Below are 14,275 nucleotides of genomic sequence, written 5' to 3' on the forward strand. Positions count from 1 at the left end.
GAATATCATTAAAATATTATAAATATTATTATGAATAGTATTATGAATATTATTATTATTATTAGTAGTAATATAGTAGTATAGCAGCAGCCTAGTAGGCGTAGTAGTAGTAGCCTAGGCCATTAGGCTAATATGTAGACGATATTTGCTACGTGTTTATTTGCTATCCAAACAGCATTATTTAAATATGTGCTAGGCCTAAAACCTACTTGAGCAGGATGGAATCACCAACTAAAAATATAAACAGATATGGGTTATAGAACCCCTATAGGCCTATATGTTTATACAGGGGTTGTGAACCTGAAATGAGTTCAAATGACTGTGAGTGACCAACAAATATGACTGATATAAACAGACTATTTTTAGACTGCTAGATTGGGTAAGAATAAAGATTCTCACTCACTGGTCATTCTCGTCGGCATTGCGTTTCATCCTCAGACTGCCGTGCTTGGCACCGGCTGAATGGAATGGGGGAGGCTTAGCCTACGTCACGTTCTGCCTCACACCTCGAATGTATATAAGTTGCTGCGCGCACCGCTAAGATCATTCACAACCTGAGTTACATCCTTCTGAAGAGAAGCGGAGAGAAAAAAAAGCTACAACCAGGACCACTCAAAGGCAGAGGAGTATGTACAGGAGAATAGCTGTGGTTTTACTTTTGGCACTGGCGGGTTTACTTGTCTGCGAAGGAGGTAAGCATGAAAGAGAAGCTGCTTAATATAGTAGCCTAGTTATTCTTGTGTAGTAGTAGGACTATGTAGAACATCATAAAGTTGAGGGTACTAGCCATACGTACTGCTCAATAATCTATTTTGGGTTATACTATACATACAGAATGTTTAGATTTTAGAATATATTTTGTAGCCCTATGGGCTATACATTATATATAGGCATATTTCACTTACTACTCCAGTTAACGCCACAACTTGTCTGAACAGGTAACCCGTGTTGTTCGGAGCCATGCCAGAACAGGGGTGTATGTACAACTCTTGGAGAGGCGTTTGAATGTGATTGCACACGAACTGGATATCATGGATCAAATTGCACAGTCCGTAAGTAAAATGTGTTTAAAAACGTGTAGCCTATAAATGACTAATATTTTGAATCTATTTAAATGTATTACATTTATCAATGATGATCAATAATATGTTGTCTTACAGCCGAATTCTCCACGTGGCTGAAAGTGTCCCTGAAGCCATCCCCAAACACCCTTCATCACATTCTTACACACTTCAAGGGATTTTGGAACATTGTCAACAACATCTCATTTCTTAGGGATGCTATCATGAGATATGTACTGACATGTAAGTAGGCCTATACATGAATTAACTGAAACCTCATGTAAGCTAACAATGTGAAATGGAACATATACAGTATATCAAACCCTCCATGCATTAATGATTGATTAATTGAAACAATCAAATGTTAATTATGAAACAAGTACAGGCCTAATTATATGTTAATTTCTTTCCAGCCCGATCCCATCTGATAGACAGTCCACCTACCTTCAATGCAGACTATGAATACAAAAGCTGGGAAGCCTATTCCAACCTCTCCTACTATACACGCACCCTACCCCCAGTGCCAAAGGATTGCCCAACCCCTATGGGAGTAGTAGGTGAGTGCACAGTCTTACTGCCTCTGGGAAACCTGTTTTCTTAGATTCTTGAATACTGAGCAGGAATCGATTGGCACCATTACACCATGGTGAGAACATGCGTTAGCTGACTTATGCAATGCATTGCGCTGGATTCACCACAGTCAAAACAGATTCTCACCAGCCAAAACTTTCACAAGAGGAAGTGTATCAGTCTCTGTCTCTCTTGTTAAACTACTCACAAAACTGGCCCCGGCCAAAAAAAACAGCTCTTGAAACTTAAAGTTTGATTTTCTTTCCGAGCATTCCACATAGAACATACAGCTAAAAAGCCGTATTTACCAATAGTATATATCTGAACAAGGCTGAAAAGCTGGTGTAACATAAAAAAAAGGGGGAAAAAAGGGCTCTATGTTGATCCAGCACATTTATTTCAGCGTGACAATTGATTTTTCTGTATGATTTTTCCAGGTAAAAAGGAGTTGCCTGATGCCAAGTTGTTGGCTGAGACGCTTCTGATGAGGAGGCAGTTTATTCCTGATCCTCAGGGTACCAGCTTGATGTTCGGGTTCTTCGCACAGCACTTCACTCATCAATTCTTCAAATCTGACATGATGAAAGGACCTGCCTTCACCAAAGCTCCAGGCCACGGGGTGAGTGCAGATCACGGGCATTATTTATGGTAATGTGAGCGAAGGCTGAGAGGATGTATAGTTGATGTTATGAGATGAACTGAAATGAACCACTGTATTAATGTGACTGTGCTTATGCTATCAGGTGGACCTCTCCCACGTCTACGGAACCACACTAGAGAGACAACACAAGCTCAGGCTTTTCAAGGACGGCAAGATGAAGTTCCAGGTACAGGACATATTATTGTTGTTCAGAATGCAGACACAGGTCTTTCTTATTCATGTTTTGGTACATGTATCTTGAAGACCACAAAACCTTCTGACAAGTGGTTCCTCCTCTCTATCCTTCCCATGGCTCTGTTTACAGGTTCTGGAAGGAGAGGTGTACCCTCCAACAGTGAAGGACGTTGGCGCCAAGATGATCTACCCTCCTCACGTTCCACTTCCTGACTCACACCGCTTCGCCGTGGGCCATGAGGCCTTTGGACTGGTCCCCGGTCTCATGATGTACGCCACCATCTTTCTCCGGGAGCACAACAGGGTTTGTGATATCCTGAAGGAGATCCACCCCGACTGGAACGACGAGAGACTCTTCCAGACCACACGACTCATCCTGATTGGTGAGTGTGTGTGAGATGATGATATTTGTATTGAGTGTATGAGGCCAAAAATACAAGAGAACGTTTAAAACTCAGCTGCTCACTAAGGTGAAAATAAATCTAAAAGGAAAAAAGGACATTTTAGAATGATTGCAGTAAAGTTTAAAATTACCCTAAATACATGGTATCATAAGAAAATTATTAGGGGAAGCACAATTTTGTATGGAGTTGAATGTCAAATAGTCTGAATGAAAATTCCTGTAATATTCTGTTATCTAATCAGAATGTTATTTGTCCTGTAGGCGAGACCATTAAGATAGTTATTGAGGACTACGTGCAGCATCTAAGTGGCTATAACTTCAAGCTCAAGTTCGACCCTGAGCTGCTATTCAACCAGCGGTTTCAGTACCAGAACCGCATCGCATCAGAGTTCAACACCCTGTACCACTGGCACCCACTGATGCCTGACACCTTTCACATTGAGGAGAAAGAATACAACTATGATCAGTTTGTCTTCAACAATTCTGTGGTCACAGAACATGGTATCAGCCAGCTGGTGCAGGCCTTCAGCACGCAGATTGCTGGACGGGTAAGAACTACTATTAATTGTAACAGGAGCAGTATTTTCCTAAAGACGTAGTAGTATTGTTGCATAAAGACCCTTCAACTGACCTCCTGTCCTTTGTTTAGGTTGCTGGTGGTAGAAATGTCCCTGGGCCTATGATGCCTGTGGCCATCAAGGCAATTGAGGAAGCTAGAAAAATGCGCTATCAGTCTCTCAATGCCTACAAGAAACGTTTCAACATGAAGCCCTACAGCTCATTTGAAGACCTCACAGGTAAGAAAAAGTATAGATCTATCAAAGATAGATGGTAACACACATGACATGTTTTAGACATGTTATTGATTGAAACCTTACCCTCACTTGCAATGCTGTCGAGATTACACACACAACAATTAAGACAGATATAAAACACAACTAGGGGAACTGTCCCATGGCATGTACACCGGGTACTTGTCGAAGCAGTGTAGTTTTTAAGTTGCCTAGTGCCTGGCTATAAAATATAATATATATATATAATAATATATGGATGGGTCATGTTGAAAAACCATTAAACTGGTCTCAACAAGCATTTATTCCCTTCAGCTTTTGGTTTCTGCTACATGTAGTTAGGAATTCGGCACCATGCCTCCTGCACAAAACAGATGTTCACTTCAGCTTGATATAGTGTAAGCAGTTTACCATGGAAGAGAGTACCATATAAACAGGCACAGTGGCCTCCTGGAGGATCCACAAACATGTACTGCTTCAGAGAGGGAAACTTGCATTCCTCCGGAAGAGTTTTGTTTTTTAATATGATCTGTGATTTATGAGGGAATAATAGTTTGTGAGTGAGAGTGAGGGAAAAGGAAGAGGCTGGAAGAGAGATCAGTATGTGTTTTCTGGATTCCACTTAGACAAAATGCAGGTGGACATATTTAGAGCTGCAATTTGTATAACTGCTGAGGCAGTGAGAGAAGCCAGGCTGAGGAACTAACCTGTTTCCTCATGTGTGTTCCACTAGGAGAGAAGGAGATGGCAGCAATACTGGAAGAGATGTACGGACATGTCGATGCTGTGGAACTCTACCCTGGTCTGCTGGTGGAGAAGCCCAGGCCCAATGCCATCTTTGGGGAGACAATGGTGGAGATGGGAGCCCCGTACTCTCTCAAGGGCCTCATGGGAAACGCCATTTGTTCCCCAGAGTACTGGATGCCCAGCACCTTTGGTGGCAGTGTTGGTTTCGACATAGTGAACACCGCCTCCTTACAAAAGCTGGTGTGTAACAACGTCCAAGGCCCCTGCCCTGTGGCGTCCTTCCATGTGCCTGACATAGAAGGCACACGGTCGTTTACCATCAACTCAAGCACGTCACACTCTCGCAGTGATGTTAACCCAACTGTCATTCTGAAAGAAAGGACAACCGAGCTCTAATTTACTATTACATTTTGGGCAGTATATGTATTCTATTTATATTTATATAAATATATATTTATATATTTATTTATTTGTCATATTTATTATTCTATTTATTATGTACTGGAAACAACTTTTTGTATTTTGTATATTTTCATACGTTTTGTAAGAAGTCCTTGTTTTTATTTATTGAAAAAGCGTGTGTTTCATGTTATTGCTACGTTAACTGATGACCTCAGAAATCGCACTGATATTTTGAATGACTCGATACTTGAATTTGAACATGCCTTAGTTTACAATTTCACTCACATAATACCTTCAGTCTCAATGTTGAATTAGAATGTAACTGTACTGCTTTTTTTTTTTTATCCTATCTAAACTTGAATTGCTGAGTAAACTTTTAGACTGATCTTGACTGTTCTTGTCTGATATTATCTACAATAAAGTACATTGTAACTTGATTGTTCTCCTCCTGTGTTCCAATTGATAAATTATTATAACTATAAAAACATAGTATTCATTTGAACCCATTCAGGACGGGAACCCCTTCTGGTGTTTTAAGCATTATGTTATACTTTAGCTATTGAAAAATAGCAGATCTACAAGCTCAAAGCACGACACCGAGTGCCGCGCTACAAGCTTGTAAATCTGCTATTTTTTAAAAATGAAAATGTGGCGCAAACCTTTGAATATATATTCTTTCAGAGCAAACTTTTTAACTCAAATCTTTACTTCTGAGGGGTTCCCTGGAACAACATATTTTCAGATGGGGGTCGGTGGCCAATTACATATATATTTTTGGGGGTCCTTGACATGAAAATTCTTTGAGAACCACTGACATAGAAACATAGGGTTTTTCAGACAACTGTCAGGATTTAGAATAATTTGATTTGTAGAATCGTCCTGGTTAATAAAGTACAAACTAGAATAAGGTGCGAGATGCCAGCAAGTCCACAAAAAATGGGGAAAAATATCTGACATACTGACAAGAGGCTCTTGGGATGCAAAAATATATATTTTATTTAAAAGAGTGTGGACGTTTTGGGCCAGACCATCATCAGCACTAGTTACAGGTTGTCCATGTTGGCTTTAAGCAGGCAATCAGCCTATTAGAGGTATATGAGGCAGATAGAAAGTGCCATCAATCATCAATAATATTGTCAATTGCAAATAAACTTGTTGGCATTGATGACAATGGCATAGCATAAACACTATCCTTTTAACTTTCCATAGTTTTCACAATCATTAGCAACCATCACATACTTGATGTAATGTCGTATTCTATGAGAACAAAATGTCCATGTGTAGCTGAAGTGTGTGTATCTTCTCAATGCATCAAGTGTACTGATCACATACACATGGCTGTGAGATACTTTGTTCCCATGGTTACTCTCAATAGCGTAGCGCTCATCCGGGACCAGACTGGCCATTGGGAGATTGAGGACATTTCTTTTACAAATCTTTTTTTTAATGTAGTTGTTGCCATAGCAGAGCAGAGCCCACTGGCAGTGTGTGTGTGTGTGTGTGTGTGTGTGTGTGTGTGTGTGTGTGTGTGTGTGTGTGTGTGTGTGTGTGTGTGTGTGTGTGTGTGTGTGTGTAGTAGTGTAAAATCAATTAACATTCAGGATTGTTTTGTTATTTTGGTTAACATTCAAATATGACACTGCATGTGCAGTACAAGAAATGACAAAGTGCTTATGGGAAATTCTGTGGTGAGCATACTGAGTGAAAATAAGCTGTGAGAAAACGTTCCATCTGCAGGACTGATGTCGACTTTGTCGGGAATACAGTAGTACGGGAGGAAAATGAATATGTAGTGAGGAGAACAGCACTTGGCTTAAAAGCAATGCATAGCACATTACTGCTAGAGAGGAAATCCTGCCTCAGTGGTTATGTGCAACAGAGAGGAATCGGATCATGGTTATTTTTGTATCCAAAACAAACATGGCGGCACAGCAGAGGTTGGCAGACCCCCTGAAGAAAGGCTTACGTGCTTAGAGGCACAGTGAGTGGTGTGTCAGAGAGCTGTGCATCATCCGCTCTAAACACAGACAATGACAAGGCAAACTTTCCCATCCATTCACACATCTCACACTGATCAAGAGAGAAAGCATCAACTTCTCTGTCCACACAGGGGCAAAGACAAAGAAAGTTCTGTCACCTCCCATGGAATAGTTTATACACTTTACGCACAAATGCACGCACGCACACACTCGCACACGCACACATGCATTCACACACGCACACACACACACGCACACGCACGCACACTCACACGCGCACACACACACACACACACACACACACACACACACACACACACACACACACACACACACACACACACACACACACACGCACACGCACACGCACACATGCATGCACACACACACACGCACACACACACGCACACACACACACACACACACACACACACACACACACACACACACACACACACACACACACACACACACACACACACACACACACGCACAAAATACAATGTATAATTTAGCCATTTAGCAGATGCTCTTATGCAGAGCGACTTACAAGTGCGAGATCAGAGTAAGTAGAGTACGCATGATCCCTAGTCAGTACAGTAAATAGTCATATAAGTACAGAGCAGCACAAGTCAACAGTGCCGGTAAATGGGATTAATTGAGTTATGTGCATCAGTTGTCATCTCAACTGAACCTGATGGACAGTCCCTCTCATCATTGTTGTTGTCCATTTTAAAGGACTGGCGTAAGATGGCCTGTCAGAGACACTTTGCCTAGAAGGAAAGTGACCTAATTGTGCGCATAGCGGCGTACATTATTTGTTTTCCCCACCATCCATGGCCCGAGGGTAAGTATTATTCTGTTCTTGTGCAGCAATGTGTGGTATGCTCGGATCAAGCGGTATGAGATGGAGCAGGGGAACACATCTCACTTTGTGCGTGTGTAATGAGCATGAGCAGGTCGTGGGCCCTGATGTGGGACAGTGGGAGAGTATCAGAAGATTGCCCTAATTCAACTCAACAGACAGGGCGAGAGATACTTCCAGAAACCGCTGGAATGTTTTCAGGCAAATATAAGAATATGGGTAATATTTGGTAACAACACAAAAACGTCATAGTTTGAATTACCGGCTTGCCAATCTGGACAAAAAAAGCCCAGAAGCGATGAAAGGATTGCATGTTGTAGGGCAGGCTATACACTGACTAACCCTGAGGTTAGGTCATAGGTTCTTAGTAAAAGGTGTGTTTGTAGCTAAGTTTAAACAAAAGATGCACGGAAGACGCAACATCCCGGTAATGAACTACCAGTCTCATCACGTCATGACAATTTTGACCCTACCGTATGTCATTTTGACTTCTGCCACAAAAGGCATGCACGGATTCCACGCACATCCACTAGAGTGCCCACCCAGGTTCAGGAGTCCCAACAACAGTTCAAGATAACGATAAATAAAGTCTGCACACTGGTTGAATAGGCTCTGCTGTTTTTATTGTGGAAGTCATGGGCCGAGACTGATCTCCCAAAAATAATAGATACAGCCACAAATCCCTGTATATGGAGTACCCTGTTGTCATCAATATGACATCAATAATTCATACTAATTTTAACTAATTTTAAAAAGAAAGCTCAGGAAGGACGCATGAGTAAAGGTGATAACCCATGTGTCATCTCAGTGAATACTCACAAAGTAAGAAAGAAAGAGACAGGGGACGTTGTGTTGTGTCACCCACAGTGTGGTTGTTGTTTAAAATGCCCCATAGCGTTTTCCAAAGAGGAATGCCTGGCATCTGATTCTGTGTTTATAATTTCCATCCAACCCGCATGTCTTGTGTGACGTGTACATTGAGCGTTCCAAGGACAAGCATTACCTTTCTGGTTGAGGTACCATGTATGGTCGTATTGGGCCTTCTCCACTCACTATGCCATGTGTCACTGCCACTGGATGACATACAAACAGATGGTGATACTGTGATACACACCTGTGCATCACACTTACCTATGTCACAGGTCACAACAACTACATAATAAATATATGCACCTGTTTCATACAAGCTCATTTGAAGACCTAAAGAAGAAGTGAAGATGAGTAGAGAAGATGCATTCCAAAGATATTAGAGCTGGATTTATATTTAGCTAACACCACAGACAAAACAAAAGGATAGATAAACACTGGGATTAGGATTGTCATCATTGAGAAATTACTGAGCTGTGAGCTCAAAATCATTCCCTTATTAATAACTAAAATACTGGTAAGTTGTTTCAGTGCTGGTCACGCCTTTGATGCATATTGCATAGATACCAAATATAGTCAGACTAATATGTAGTTCCGAATGTTATCATGTTGTGTCATATAATTCATAAGCATGCTTCAACTTCAGGTTTATTGTCACAAACACAAAAATAATGTTTCTGTTACAAAATATAGAAGAAAGAAAATAAAAATAAAAATGAGCTGAATTCAGTCTTTTGTGCAAGTAGGAGACTTCCCTTAGCAGTAGATAATCAAACATGTACAGTAGTACAACAGCAATGGAGTGTACTGGTATTCATAGTTGTATACTCTAAAGTGATAATGTGCCACCCAGCGATGAGCATCTTCACAATGGCATACCACTGGCATTGTCTCACTCTTCACTTTTAGATGCTGTAGGAATTCTTCAAGCTCAGCCATCCTACTTCTGACACCAACGTAATGACTTGGAGGTTGAAGTTTCCAGGAAGTGGCATGGCAACTTCTCAATATAGGAAACAGGGTTTAATTGAAGCTCTCATAATATGGGTCCAACAACAAAGTGCAATACACCCACCCCTTTTGCCCATGGTTTTATACTGTAGGCATGTTGAAAAGTCCATCTCCATCGGTTTGTATTTACTTAAAAAAGATTCCAGATTTAGCCTAAGGATACATTTACGTGACTCCATTTAATTTCACATCACATGACATACAACCGCCCGCACGCAGCACGCACGCACGCACGCACGCACGCACGCACGCACGCACGCACGCACGCACGCACGCACACACACACACACACACACACACACACACACACACACACACACACACCACACAATGCATCCTGGTGCCCTACCTTTTTCTCACACAGGTGAGTAATGATATGGGACAGTGATCTTATCAGCTACAGGTCATTTAATGGTGCTGGCTCTAAATATTTCACATGTTACTAATACGGTGTCTCTGTGATCTGTCATGTCATTGGCACATACTACATCATTAACTATTCACACCTTGCTAATAGCACTCTTCCGCTCTACTGTATGAATAATGTATCCTTTGTTTATACTGTACTTTATTATGACAACCACATTCTTGTCGCCAACAGAGATAAGATTTCACCCGGTATCAGTATACTGTACTGTTTGCACATATATAGTTGATATGAATAAAATCAAGACACAGCAGCTGATTCAATGGTAACTTGTGTTAAAGTAATTCAAGGTAACAGGCAGGTGACACATTGGAATATAGGACAAAGATGAAACATGATCTACAGTAAATGCACACTGACAAAAACTTGACGAGTCCTCTGATTAATAACATGGCAATAACTATAACTAAAAATACATTGCATGGATGCACCTGGGACGTATATCCTCAGTGATGTATCCTGAGTTCAACGGGGTTAAATCCGGCTCCCGTCTTATTCTGCACCCCCAGTTTCCTGATTCAGACTAATCAACTGTAGATTTAGTTGACTAAAATCCTATGATATTTAGTTGACTAAAACTAGACTAACACTAAGACATTCCAGGTGACTAAAATGTGACTAAAACTAAATGAAATGAAAGAGACTATGAGTAAAACTAAAATAAAATTTGCTGCCAAAAACAACACTGCTCTACACTAACACAAATAAATAACCCCCCACTACCAGTATTTTTCCTTTTCTCACAATTCACAGTATTTTTCCTTTTCTCAGTGTAAGACTTGTTTTTTTCTCTTGGCCCCTCTGACTGAAATTACGTGTTTGGCGTGTTTAGAAATCCCTGGAGGTTGAGCATTTGGCAGTAATGCAGTAGACTGCCTCAGAGTGAGTGCCTCAGCATCCGCAAGCAGCAAACTGATGCTTAATTTGGGCCAAAGTTCGGCATGTAACTTCAATTAACGTGTGTGTGTGCGTATGTGTGCGTATGTGTGTGTGTGTGTGTGCGTGCGTGCGTGCGTGCGTGCGTGCGTGCGTGCGTGCGTGCGTGCGTGCGTGCGCAAGCTTTGACTAAATATGATTTAAGGTGAATCACCCACATTACCAAAGGCAGTCTCATTATAGTATTCATTTGACGTCAGCCCATGTCTGTCTGATTGTAAACAAAATATCTCAACATTGTAGTGCATGGATTCCCACCAACATTATCGGACAAGCATTATAATTAAATTATTACACTTTGACGGCAATTCGATTTTTTTTAACAAACTGTTTAGTGTGAAAAGTACACTTTTTGAATTTAAGGCCGAGCAATTAACAATATATTAAAAATCGACATTTAGAACATCTATTAAACCAACTTAATCTTGCTCAAATAGGTTAAATCGAATAATAGGTATTTCATATAATTGCCATATGTCAATGAATTGAACAGATTTTTTTATAATCGTCTAAATCGGTTAGTCTGGTTAACCACTTAAGCCATGTTTATACGTACAATGGTGCACATAATATTTACAGTACAGACCTTGTCAGAGAACTATGAGAGCAAAATTGTATAAATGAATTGTTCATTAATCACAATCGAAGCAAAGGTCATATAAGTCAAATGGCCCAGCTATATTTCAATTTCACTATTACTTGTATAGTTAGTTTTGTATGCTGTATGTAGCTTTTGAAAGTAAAGTGCTTGTTCTGAACACACCATAACCACAATTATGTGTTGATTTCCAGCGAGGGGGGAGGGGGGGCAATCATGCATTCTTAAATAAATATTAAATATACATATATTTTTGAGTGGCGCCAGCCCCTCCTATACACATGTTTAATGTCTGTCTTTAGTTCAATGTTTGTTTTGTAAATGTATTGACAATAAGGCTGTACCTTAGCCCTTTTTTTAGGACTCGAACTTCGGCAGGAATTTTCGAGCGAACATCCGGACCATTTGTTTCTAATTAATTTAAAAAATAACCTTTGAGATATCCGCCTCGATCAGAGCGCAGCGCGTCTCCCCTGTCTCCCCTGCGTCTCCCCTGCTCTCCCCTGCGCGTCTCCCCTGCTCTCATAACTTCTGACAGGAATGCACTAGAAACTTACTTTTTTTTACAAGCTCATATCGCATTCTCGCCGAGATATATTTTCGAGTTAATAAAAAAAAGGGAAAAAATAATCATATTTTTTATTTAATATATTAAAAAAAACAAAAAAAAACGAATGGTTCAAGCCCATTAATTAAGATTCGAGTGCCAACCCTAACGAGCGAACATTCGAACCTTGAATGTTTGGGGACAGCCTTAATTGACAATGAAGGGAAAATTTACGTCATAATGTGTCATTTATGTCATATTGTCTCTTTGCACATCACCATTACATCACCATTACATCACCTAATCAACATGAGTTAGACTTTAATATATTAGCGATTTCTTTTTATCAATTTACAGAATGAGATGAGTAAAACAATGCTCGATACATGAATGAGGAAAACAAAATGTATCCATAGATTCCACTTCCCTGTCAGTGCAAAATATCCCCAAGGAAACCCAGCATGATTGTCCAAACACTCCCACACCATCACCACCACGCAATACGCATATGCTGTATGTTTTGTTTACTATGATTCAACTGTATATGCTCTGCTTGATATTTGTTATTACAGACATAAACATGTTCCAGCATACGCTTTCCATGAGTCTCATTACGCAAGCGGTATAGCGCCCCATTACAACGTTCTGTGAAGATAACAGACCTAACATGACATGTTGTGTGTTGTGATGCATTGTGAGCTTGTGGCGAGTTGCGACCATAGGTCACGTTTACTATGAAAACCTAAATTTCCCGTCAGTCAGTGCGTCGGTCGGGTCACACGTCGTGTCACGCCTCCATATATAGTCACGCCTCATGACATCACGCATCGTGACACATCACGCCATCATATATGGCCGTCTCCGTATTTGAAGATCACGACACTGACCTCATCAAACCCTGGATAGCCATACATGGAGAAGACTGTATATGAAGATCACTACCCCACCCGTCCTTCCTCTTCGATGTCTGCCTTTTGACTGATACCTGTCCATTCAAACTCTAGATGGGCCCGCCCCAGTTATTAGTAGAGTTCTCAACAGGCCTGGTGCTACCTGGGCCCTCATCAAACCCTGTACACTCAAGACACTGCCCCCGCTGCCACCTCCACCTTAGATCTCCATATATGGAGCTGACCTGTTCTGACATTCCATATGTTGATTTGACCTCATCAAACCCTGTACACTCAAAACACACTCCATATATGGCCAGACCTCATCAAACCATGTACACTCAAGACACTGCCCCTGCTGCCACCCTTAGATCTCCATATATGGAGCTGACCTCTTCTGACATTCCATTATGTTGATATTACCTCATCGAAACCTGCCGTCATCCAGGCGGATGCGTGCACGCGACCTCGCCCTTTAGGACGAGGTCGCTTCTCACCCTCAGGGCGTCTTACTGGTAGATCTGCTATCATTGGTCAAATGTGTGTACCTAGTACAGAGCCTCCCCCACCCAGGGCTCTACACTAACACCAGTTAACGTATATAAACCAAGAGATAAATAGTCAAATATACAGTGACTATAATTGAATGATTTAATGCTATTTAATGATATGTTCACCTACATACTGCAGACCGTGACTAAACTGCTAAATTATTACTGCTAAATTATTTACTCAGTAAATACACCCTGATTTACAAGTAAAATAAGGCGTACGCTTTACCTAAAGTCATACAGTATGAATGAAAAGCAGCACAGTGGTCTAAAAATAACCACCTCAAGATAACAGAAAGGGAAGCCCTTCAGTATAACCCACTACAGTATTTGCATTCCTACAGAGGATGAGTCATGAAAAGCAGAGGCGGTGTGTAGAAGCTACACATATACAGAATTACAGATGTCAAAAGTAAACAACTGAAGAGGAAGTGGTGGTGGGGGGGGGGGGGGGGGGGGGTACGGAAAGTGACAGGGAAGAGATATGCGCTGGTTTCTGTCTAGGTATCATCATACAGCCTTACGACGATGTAATGGCATGTTGACGTCACCACACACACACACACACACACACACACACACACACACACACACACACACACACACGGAGAAATGCTGTTGTGTGACGTGTCGTATACCCTCCTCTGCTGAAGAGTGTCTTAAGACATAATAATAATAATAACAATAATAATAATAATAATAATAATAATAATAATAATAATAATAATAATAATAATAATAATAATAATAATAATAATAAAACTTTATTTGTATAGCACTTTTTTAAACAATGCT

General features: G+C 40.8%; 1 protein-coding gene across 1 annotated transcript; it reads left to right on the plus strand.

Moving 5' to 3' along the window:
* The first annotated feature begins 574 nt into the window (after positions 1 to 574).
* ptgs2b (prostaglandin-endoperoxide synthase 2b) lies at positions 575 to 5,240 on the plus strand. Its single transcript, XM_079505135.1, has 10 exons — positions 575 to 692; positions 939 to 1,052; positions 1,161 to 1,304; positions 1,475 to 1,618; positions 2,069 to 2,250; positions 2,375 to 2,458; positions 2,597 to 2,849; positions 3,131 to 3,417; positions 3,519 to 3,666; positions 4,394 to 5,240. The coding sequence occupies exons 1-10, from the start codon at positions 629 to 631 to the stop codon at positions 4,801 to 4,803; spliced, it is 1,830 nt and encodes a 609-aa protein (XP_079361261.1). The 5' UTR covers positions 575 to 628; the 3' UTR covers positions 4,804 to 5,240.
* The last annotated feature ends 9,035 nt before the right edge of the window (positions 5,241 to 14,275 follow it).

This window comes from Electrona antarctica, assembly GCF_951216825.1.
Source record: "Electrona antarctica genome assembly, chromosome: 7".
In the NCBI taxonomy this organism is placed as follows: domain Eukaryota; kingdom Metazoa; phylum Chordata; class Actinopteri; order Myctophiformes; family Myctophidae; genus Electrona; species Electrona antarctica.